Source organism: Solea solea, chromosome 16 (assembly GCF_958295425.1).
Source record: "Solea solea chromosome 16, fSolSol10.1, whole genome shotgun sequence".
Lineage (NCBI taxonomy): Eukaryota > Metazoa > Chordata > Actinopteri > Pleuronectiformes > Soleidae > Solea > Solea solea.
Window position 1 is genome coordinate 16,980,745 of NC_081149.1, and position 9,914 is coordinate 16,990,658.

General features: G+C 39.5%; 2 protein-coding genes across 3 annotated transcripts; one reads left to right on the top strand and one right to left on the bottom strand.

The window, feature by feature from the left end:
* Positions 1 to 149: 149 nt before the first annotated feature.
* c16h17orf75 (chromosome 16 C17orf75 homolog) lies at positions 150 to 6,232 on the top strand. 2 transcript variants are annotated; one of them, XM_058654685.1, is made up of 10 exons: positions 151 to 517; positions 1,497 to 1,571; positions 2,014 to 2,139; positions 2,254 to 2,382; positions 2,526 to 2,586; positions 2,660 to 2,779; positions 3,087 to 3,151; positions 3,267 to 3,406; positions 3,833 to 3,936; positions 4,693 to 6,232. In XM_058654685.1, the coding sequence occupies exons 1-10, from the start codon at positions 375 to 377 to the stop codon at positions 4,906 to 4,908; spliced, it is 1,179 nt and encodes a 392-aa protein (XP_058510668.1). In that variant the 5' UTR covers positions 151 to 374; the 3' UTR covers positions 4,909 to 6,232. The 2 variants fall into 2 exon arrangements, with proteins under 2 accessions (XP_058510669.1, XP_058510668.1); XM_058654686.1 differs by lacking the exon at positions 1,497 to 1,571 and having other exon boundaries at positions 150 to 517.
* A 1,288-nt stretch (positions 6,233 to 7,520) lies between these two features.
* LOC131475258 (uncharacterized) lies at positions 7,521 to 9,874 on the bottom strand. The gene is made up of 6 exons (XM_058653232.1): positions 9,694 to 9,874; positions 9,546 to 9,623; positions 9,346 to 9,378; positions 8,969 to 9,058; positions 8,742 to 8,839; positions 7,521 to 7,770 (listed from the first exon to the last, which is right to left on the bottom strand). Exons 1-6 carry the CDS (start codon positions 9,754 to 9,756, stop codon positions 7,521 to 7,523), a joined length of 612 nt encoding a protein of 203 aa, XP_058509215.1. The 5' UTR covers positions 9,757 to 9,874.
* Between the last annotated feature and the right edge of the window lie 40 nt (positions 9,875 to 9,914).

Sequence of the window (9,914 nt, forward strand, 5' to 3'; positions counted from 1 at the left end):
TAGATTCAATAGTTAAATTAAGCAAAACTCAAATGAAGAGCATCATTAAACAAAAACTAAAGGATATGTAGCAAAGGAAAGTGGGAGAGGTTACACGGATTCACCGCGGAACCAACAATTACATCAATATTTTAGCCGGACATATTTTTACAGGTACACCCGATGACAGAGTAGCTTGCGCAGTAGACAAATAAGGGAGAAAAGCTAGAACAAGCTTGTTGATGCATATTTTTTCTTAATTTATCTTAAGCATTAATCCCATCCTCAGACATACCTTTCTACACGAATAACCCAGATAAACATTTAAAGTAGCACGTCTCGGTGTTTTCTACCGCGTCAGTGCTGCTAGCTTTCTCCTCTGCAGCAGTGGAACAATGTTTACCTCCCAAACCTCGTCCTTCCAGGATTCAATCGACGTGGAAGAGAGAGATGACTTTGACAGTGAGGAAATAGCAGGCTACAGTCAGAAAAGCCAGCTGAACTGTTACTACACCATCTATCTCTATCAAGGCACAAGGTAATGCTATATATACACCTGTTTCAGCAGGTGCTGTCATCAGGTCTTTTACTAGGATTATTTCCCATACAAGTCACCATTCTTTCTGACATTAAACCAGGTGGGAAATTACTGTTTTCTGTGTCAGATAATTATGTATGATCTGTTTGTATAACTCTAAAGTGATAGTTAAGTGTGTTTTTTTTTTTTAAAGTGGATTTGTTTGAGGTCGATGATATTGTTTATGATTGTCAACGATGTCAAATCTTCAAAAGTCAGTGCACCTGATGGTCGATACATGATGCAGATTGTTTTCGGCCTGTTTTCATTCTTTCCTCCATCTTATATATAAGATTAAGATATAGCTTTATAACCTATATGTTATAACCTTGAACAGTGGTCAGCAATTGGTGGCCCGTGGGCCAAAACTGGCCCGCCAGAATCAGTATCTGGCCCGGCAGAGGATTTAACAAATCTGATTGACAGTTGACCTAAACTAAATGTTTGGTTTGAAAAATAAAAACCCTACTGTGGACAGCCAGGTTTGGGGAGTAACTGTCCATACAATATCTACGTGCACATGTTAGGCTCAAAGAAGAAGCAGTAATTCTTAAAATTGAAATGATGCACAATAAATATTAACACTACGAGTACGTATCTCCCAATTGAGAAAATAACTTAGTATTAAGTAAAAGGTAACATAAAAACTAAATATTATTATGAGCACAAGTACAAGAAAGAGGTCATAAAAAAATGTATGGAGGAAAAAACAGGGAAGTAAAAACATGGCTGCTAGTGGGGACAACAGAAAAAGCTGATTTACACATTGAGTGCACTTTGTGAAGTCAGCTGCATGTGATAAGTATTTCATTCACCAAAGACTTTAACTTTCCCTTTCAACCTGCAGGTAGTGATGCCCCCAAAGTTGAATTCAAATTTGTTCTTCCAACTCAGCAGCTAACTAAGCAAGTAAGATGAGTAAAACTGTCAATTGTCTTAGATCTGAGGCTTCTGGGGAAAATGTGGCATGGAACCAGAGAAGAGCAGACTCCACAACCAGTCATGAAGACTTTAGGTAACAAAGGAACCAACCGTCTACCTCCTCCTTGCTTTCAGTGGTTGTTTCTCTTTGGCTTTCAGTGTTGTGCCTCGGTATACATCCACAGGCTGCTACTGGGAATCTGTTCAACATGGAATCAGTTTTGTTTTCATTTGTGTTTTTGTTGTGATTGGTCATCACAGTGCTGCTGACTTACATTGCCTTTCAGTCTCTTCCCTATCTTAATCAGATGGAGTTGGCAAGACGTGAATGAAGTTCATCTAAATGTGTGGCCTTACGTGTGTTCTGTCTGTGACTGTGCTTTTGCAGCTTTGTGTCTCAGTTGTGTGTTGTGTTGGATGTGGCTTTCCAATCATCAGCTTTCTCCATCTCCTCATTTACTTGAGTGGCTTCCAAATGTCTCATTGCACCCACTGGCTGCATGTATCCACACTGACTCTCTCTACCCTGCCCGCAGCCTGACACTGATTGATAGCAGCCTGCCGTCAGAGGCAGAACCGGAGCTGCGGACCTACATTTCGAGGAGGCTGAGCAAAGGAGCCCTTCTTGGAGGCATGGGCAACATCGCCACTGTGGAACTCAGGCAATCATTTAACATATTTCCGATAACAACATTTTGGAATCAATATTTTTTTTATCCTGAAACCAAAGAATCGAGCTGGTTCACACAAATATGTTCAACATGTGCTCCTTCCAGTATTCCAGAGGAGGCAGTTGGCTGCTATTGCTGTCTCCTGGAGCAGGAAAGGTCTCCTGAACAGCCTGATGCTGATGGTAATGGATATGTCATCTGCTTCATGGGCGGCTCAGAAAAAGGACTGAACTTATATCCTTTACATTGTGATGTCAGACGTTCCAGCATTAATGTGTACATATCTTTGCCATTACAAAAAGTTCTTCCCTGCATTGCCCATATTTCCTTTATGATTGTATCTTTGGTAAATGTTCTAGTTCCTTGACCAAATATACATTTAGAATAGAGCTTGATAAATATGTTCAAGGCCTGCATTGCAGCCTGCAGACCCCAGAGGTATGACACTCTCAATAAATCACATAGGTGTCACATACTGCTAGATTAACTTGTTCTTCTGTTTGCGTGTCAGCTGCAAAACCTTGAGACTGAGGTGCGTCCCTATCTGAGCCGGTGGTTTGACGAGTCTGTCATGCACATTTACAGAGTGGTACAGCTGGTCCAGAGCAACATCAGCTTCTTGCTTCATGCTGTGAGTCTTTTTGCAATGTATAATTTCCCAAATAGATTCAGACTGATACGCCTTAGATTGCAGTGCACTGGTATTCAAGCTATGGAAAAATAACTTTTAATACATGCAACAAGACAGTTGTGTTCTTCCTCGTAGTATAACCTGCTCTCATTGTCAACGCAGGACCATTTCCTCTTCTAATTACTTTAAAACCCATTGCAGTCCCTTTTTTTTTTTTTTTTTTTATAAATGCCACTCCTTTGCTTGTATATAATATGTATTTTTATCCAGATCAGTGAATTAAAGCCACATATCTTCCTGTATACAGGCTCTGAGTCAGACACATGTGGACGTCATCAATTCAGAGGAGCGGACCAAAGCAGACGTGTCAAGGTGAGTCACATGACAGAGTCTAACTCCACACCCATATCTTTACATACTAAACAGCAGGTGTTTGCCACTATAGTGTATTTTCATGTAGCAGTGTGTTTGTGGTATTTTGCACCAGGTTCATTAAAGCAGCCAGTTTGCAGGGTCTGTCCCAACAAGACCCCACAGCAGCTTCTTTGTGTAAGGCCATCTCAGAGGACACTCAGTCCAACCTGGTCATAGACTGCTCCGTCAGCCCACCCATGCTCACGCACACTGGTAAGTCATATCTCTCTCTCCCTAGCATATTTACACCTTTAGTCTAAACACCTAGCAAGCTGAGTTTTACCCACACAAAGCCTTAGTTGTACCCACACAAAACCTGATTCACGGACCTCTCGGATCGTGGGACCCAAGGTCATCTTCCCCAGCTGCACAGATAACGCTTGGGGCGCAAACACCATTAAACCACCACTATATACTACACAGGTTTCCTTTTGGGCCTCAGATTCATTCTTGACTGGTTTCTGAGCAGTTGTCCTTTTTGACACTCTCTTTGCAAAGAATAAACAAAGCTTCAACAATGCAACTTTCATCCAACTTTATTTCTTCATCAGACACATTACGACAAATTTTGCCACAACAGATACGCACATTTACTCTGTAGTGTTCAAGAGCCTAAAAAAAGGTGTTTTCTCTTTCCAGTCAGTAATCGTTTCTGTGATGACTGGATTCAGGCATTTTTAAATGCTGCAGAGCGCGGTAATCCCTTCTTGCTCAGGCAGATTCTGGAGAACTTCAAGCTTAAGGTGAGAACACATATTCGTAGACCTGGGGTTCTCCAACCTTCGGACTCTTAACATATGATATTAATCCAGACACTGATCAAGCATACGCTTTCTGCCGGTGAATTATTGGGTGTCGTGTCTAAATCTAAATGTCTTTTTTTTATATATATATAAAATACAATGTTCCACCTCCTGACTCTCTACTTGGCCTATATGTATTATAGGTAAAATGTCAATAAAACAATAATGATAATAATAATTAAATGGGTTAAACATATATTCCCAAACCACTTTTTTTTCATAGAGACACCTGTGGCTGAACTGCAGCCTCATCACTATGCTCATATTCACGAGGGCACACAACCAGCATCCTAAGCTTCAGTCAAAACAGTGACAATGAAAACTGCATTCATTTACTGAAGCAACACTCTCGTCTTTGCTTGGTGTCGGTTATTTTCCTGTTTGGTCTAACGGGCTGACCTTGATTAAAATGCTTGATTTATGCTTTTAGGGGGTTTCTGTTAGAGTCTGTGTTGTCGTGGGAGCCAGAATATTAGCAGTGGCTGGCAGTCAAACACTGATGTTCACCCTGAGGCTTATGGTAGTGTGCGTTACGTCACATCCTTTAGATCTTCAGCAGAATCTGACATGACATACTTTGAAGTTGTTATGATCTGTTCATTCATTGGCATTAAAAATGATTAGTGCGTGACTAAAAAAAAAAAACATCCATCGCATATCTATTTGTGGTTAATGCCCACTTCTCTTTCTCTGCAGGCCATCCAGGACATGAACAGCCTAAAGCGCTTTGTGCGGCAGGCTGAGATGAGTCACTATGCCCTTTTCCGCTGCTGCCAGTTTCTGCAAGGCTGTGGAAATGGGGATGTGTTGCTGCAGAATGCTAGGGCAGAGCACAGTGACCTGCCTGAAGCCTGCAGCATCATCGCCGTCCTGGAGGAGTTCCTCAAGGAACAGTCCCAAGCTCAGGCCTGATTCCAGTAACGACACGCGACTCCAAGTAACTTTACTCCAACTGCCTTGTCCAGTTGGTTCGTGAGACAGACTCCTCTACCAGCCACAAAGCAGACAATAAAGTATCATAAATACAAACCCAGCACAACCCATTTTAAACATAGCATTGCCCTATGAAAGATGGCAGTGTGGCAACTTTTCATTGAACAGCTGTAGTCAGTTACCTCTTCTGTCACTTCTGCTGCTTCATGTAGAAAAGTGGTCAAATCGGAAATATGTACTGTTAAATGCTGACAACTCGGTGTCTTTTGACACGTCTTTGTAAAAACTATACTATAATATGTAGTTCATTCATTAGCAACATCCCAGCACTAATCTTAACAATTAAAAGTTAGTTGTTAATTAAACTGTACAACAAAGTTCTCAGTGAAGGTGAACTTAAAGTTTTACAGTCTCATACCCTTTTAATTACAGCTTTACATGAGGTTAGTGCATATACAGAACTTTGAACCAAATACTACCACTCATGTTTTGCTAACTGACGATCTCAACACAGAATTGATCCAAATTAAGCTCCTGCTCATTGGCACAGATTTATTTCTTCCTAATATGATGACCAAACACTATTTTCTTACTTACTTTTGTATTTTATTTGATTGAACATGTTTTCCTTTGTGAAAAAAACACACATACAGGATGCACAAATCACTTTTATGCTTTGCTTGTAACGTAGGCCTTGTTTGATGTGTGTTTCCTTGCTCTTTATCCTTTCAGCTCAGTTCTTGCACTACTGTATTATTTTTATTAGTCTGGATGTCAATTGTATGATATTGGGCTTCTGTTTAATTCTCTCAAAATTCAGTATTGTAAACATAGACGAATATTTGGATATAATGTGTACATTAGAGCAAATTATTTGATGTTTATGAACATTTTCACAGCCTTCACCAGCTCAAACGTTTGTGAGAAGTAAACGGACACCATGTGACCAATCACTCACTGTATCTACATTTATTTGAAAAAATAAATCTGCAATACTAACATTAACAGAGAAACATGTTTTAAAGAGTAGTACAATTGAATACAAGACGACAGAAAACAAACTCATAATAATAATAATAACTTTAACCAAGTCCAAAGTGTGAAGTTCAGCAATATCAACGGTAGTGGGGTAAACCTGTAAACTGTGAACCAGGTGACATGGAAACGAGTAATTTTATTGTTGTGAATATTGGTGTGTTGTTGACCCATGGTGCATATGTGTGGACATTATTGTACAGTGTGTTCTCTGTAGATGTAAGTGGTCGCATGGAGATGAAATAAATAAATATGACAGTGGAACCTCTTTTGTGTTGTGGTGAGTGTTGTTGTCTCATATACAGCTGCTGAAAAGTAGTATTTATTTACAGGTGTTTCAGCCTTCAGTTCATGAGTCGTCGACCACAAACTGGGCGTCACGTCCTCCAGCATATGTTCTCGTAAAGCCCCTCTGAGACCAGAAATGAACAGTAGACAGCTTTAAGAACATTTTTGCACATTTGGAACATGTGGAACAAGATCAATATTTGGCAAGATCCTGTTACTCTAATCTTAAACTTAAATGTCGGTACTGTTTATAAACAGAATGAGGAGCCGCATTGCTCAGTGTTTAACAGATCACCAGGTGAGACAGACTATGCTGACTAACATATGAGTTGTGTGGCTACACAGTACAGATACATGTAGGCTCACTATTTGGCAAGCAACAATGAAATTCTGCCCCTTTTATCTAATGCATTATAACGTTATTGATTCATGCAGCAGTGGTAACCAGGTTAATAAAGTAATTATAATTATATTCAGAAGTATGCACTGCCATCACTTCAATATGTGATGTTAAGGGTTTTTTTTGTGAAAATCTTAACATTTATAATGGGATAGTTGGAACAATGTAGTCTTATCCAGCACAACCCAAAGTTTCTCAGCGGTGATAAAGTCTGGACTCTTTCTTTGGCATATGCCCAGAAAACCTTTCAGTATATCTAGGTTTTCAGCTGACCTCATATTTTCATTACTGACCGACTGACAATACACAATGTACAGTAATGAAGATATTAGAGTATATTTGTAATGTGGTACCACTGTGTCTTATAAGACCTACTGTTATAGAATGAAGCAGCATTTTACCTGTGATGTGATCAGACACTTTTCTCAAATGAACGCTTGGTATATCGTAGATGCTCTCTGCCGGGAATGAAATGTTTTTTTAAAAAAAGACATTTTCACAAAGGAAAACTGTTTCTTGTGTTGGTTTAAGAAGAGAAGCTGGCCATATATAGAAAAGAAAAATATAATCTCACCCTGGGGAGCAGCATGTCTCTTGTAAGACAGTGGAGTGTCATACACTCCCTCGTTCACCTGTGTTGAAATGTCGATCTTGCATATCTCTGTGGAGAATTTATACACAATTGAGCCAATTTAAGCAGAACGACATTGCATGTTGTGTTAGTTTTAGTTGAACCTGCTTTTAAAATCATACCTTTTCTAATTGGTAAAACGTCATAAACTACTTCTCGACCGTCCACTGCACAGCTGAACCCAATGGACTGTTGATAGTTGAGATCGTTGCCTAAAAGAACAGCTTAAGTTCAACATTAAGACAAAATGCGACACTGGTAGTTACAGACTGACGGTGTGCTTTGGTACATGGGCCCCTTACTGTCCAGCTCCAGAGGCAGGTTTGTGGGGGAGGCAACAACGCCACTGGTTTCACAGTGGATTTGGACTGAAGGAGAAGGTGCAGAGATGAGACCAGCAGGAAGAGACTCCATCCCAGTGTTGCCATGGGTGCAGAGGTGTGTACTGCTGCTGTTCCGTCTGTCTCGCTGCTCACACTCATCAAGGCTGAAGTGTGGAAAGAAGTGAAGAGAACAGGGTTAGTGCAGCTATTGCTCTGGTAAACTCATCTACAATATGCGCACTCATTGTATTGAATTGATTGGTTTATCCTCCTTGATACTGAATCTATCGGCAAGGCTATATATTGGGCCAATTTTACTTTTTGAAGCCTTACGTTAGTTCATGAAGGACACACTAGTCATACATCCTGGCTGTAACCAGCTGAACACAATCTATTAGTTAAGCTCCAATCACTGTAGTGTAAAAAATGCAGCAAAGAATAAACGAAAAAGCATAAAACACAACAGCGTCGTTTCCACTTGTAAAACCACAGTGGGTTGTTTTGAGGATAAAACAAAGTAATATGCTCACTCCTGTGGAAACATCCGGAATTATGACCAGAAATGACTAGAAATAGTGATGATAAGAAACCAGCTTGAAACCGGAACACATGCTTTCTCTTTACATTTGGACCAAATATAAGGCAGTTGAATGAAAACAAGGAAAGGTGGTGGAATTAAAGAAGTTAAGAAATATCTTATAAATCTAAGTTACACAGTGTCCCTTGGTCACAGTATCTGAAGAAAAACAAGCTTGTTGCTAAACACTTTGATCTGTATCGGACTATGTGGATTATACAAGGAAACCTCAGCAGAGACTCTCTATATGCTTGACACAGTGGACTAGGAAGCTATGTTTTGCTTCCTGTTCCAAATGTTCGCTTTGGTCTTCTTTTAAATATTCTCAGTGAATTCATCTCACTAAATAATGGTTTTGTGTGTTATTTATACTGCTGCCTGTCTTTGCCTTAGTCTCCCTTGAAAAACAGAATCTTAATCTCAAAGCGAATTTTTTCTGGTGAAATAAAACAAAATAAAATGTATAGGTGAGAATGACTCCAGTTGACCAAATGTGAGTTTCTTTGTTCAGAAAATAATACAATAAATCATCTTTTGATCAGTACCCCTCCTACTTACTTTGTGTCTCCGCTGTCTGAAGATCTACAGAAAGAAAGATGTATGGCTTCCCACAGTTGATGTACCCACTCTCTCCTAAGAGCTGCCGTTTCTGCTGCCTACACACACACACACAGTATGTCTTGATCAGAGTGGAAACCCAGATACCAGACCCGTCACATCCACATCTTCCACATTTATTAGATTTACATAAGGGAGTAGACAATCAGATAACTGAAGTGACTCACCAACATTTTTCTTTTCCCATTCTTCATGGTGATTTCAAACATAAAGCGCCTGCTGCTGTCAGGTCTCTGGACCTCTCGCACTGACTGCACCTTTGCCAAGAGGTGGAGAGACACTGCGTTTACTCGAGTAACTAAATCTCATGTAGGTTAAAAAAAAATAATCTCACAGCTCAGCAATATTATTATACAAAAGTATAAAAACAAACATCATGAAAATAATCGTATGTGAACTAAACCGATATTTTGTTGGATTAAGATCTATATTGCTGCATTAATGTATAATCAATATTTATGTTCAGAAATTCATATTTCACAGTATAAATGTTCTTAAATTCACTTTCTCACGTCACCTGTAAACAGTGAACAGAAGAACTTACTGTGTAAATGTAGTAATAGCTTCTCAAGTGTAACTGTAAGAAGAGAGAGAGACGATACCAACATCATCACATTTTATTCACCAATGTCTTTCAAAGAATGGCAAGAATTTCTACAATACAGAGTCTTTACAAGGATAGGAATTATTAGAATAGAATTCAGTTAACGGGACTTTAAAGGATCTTATACCACAGCTACTTACAGCACTGTCATTCTTCCTGGTATAGAAGAACAAGGTGGTATTTTGAAGCCTGAACCAATACGTCACCCATCTTATTTTCTGAAGAGATAAAAGTAAAATAATCACATCCCAATATTAGTTTTCATTAAAATGTTATGTTATAGCTTACCATAGTATCCTTTCTTTTCTGCAGGAAGCCTTCAAACAATAACTTGGTCCCGTCTACAGACATGTTGGCCCATAGTGAACAGTGGATACTAATTGCTTTATTTGTGTACCTGCATGTTTCGGTACGACTTCCTCCTCACGTTTGCTGCGATCCCTTAACTCACTTCTCCATTCTGCTTCTGTGAAGTGCCACTAAATTTAGTAAATCCACGGACATGGAAT

Coding starts and splice junctions, on each gene's coding strand:
- c16h17orf75 (XM_058654685.1), top strand. CDS start 375: ATGTTTACCTCCCAAACCTCGTCCTTCCAGGATTCAATCGACGTGGAA. Junction 2,383..2,525: donor TCAGAAAAAGGACTGAACTT/ATATCCTTTACA, acceptor GACCAAATATAC/ATTTAGAATAGAGCTTGATA. Junction 2,780..3,086: donor TCAGCTTCTTGCTTCATGCT/GTGAGTCTTTTT, acceptor TCCTGTATACAG/GCTCTGAGTCAGACACATGT.
- LOC131475258 (XM_058653232.1), bottom strand. CDS start 9,756: ATGTCTGTAGACGGGACCAAGTTATTGTTTGAAGGCTTCCTGCAGAAA. Junction 9,624..9,693: donor AGAAAAGAAAGGATACTATG/GTAAGCTATAAC, acceptor TTATCTCTTCAG/AAAATAAGATGGGTGACGTA. Junction 9,379..9,545: donor CCAGGAAGAATGACAGTGCT/GTAAGTAGCTGT, acceptor CTCTTCTTACAG/TTACACTTGAGAAGCTATTA.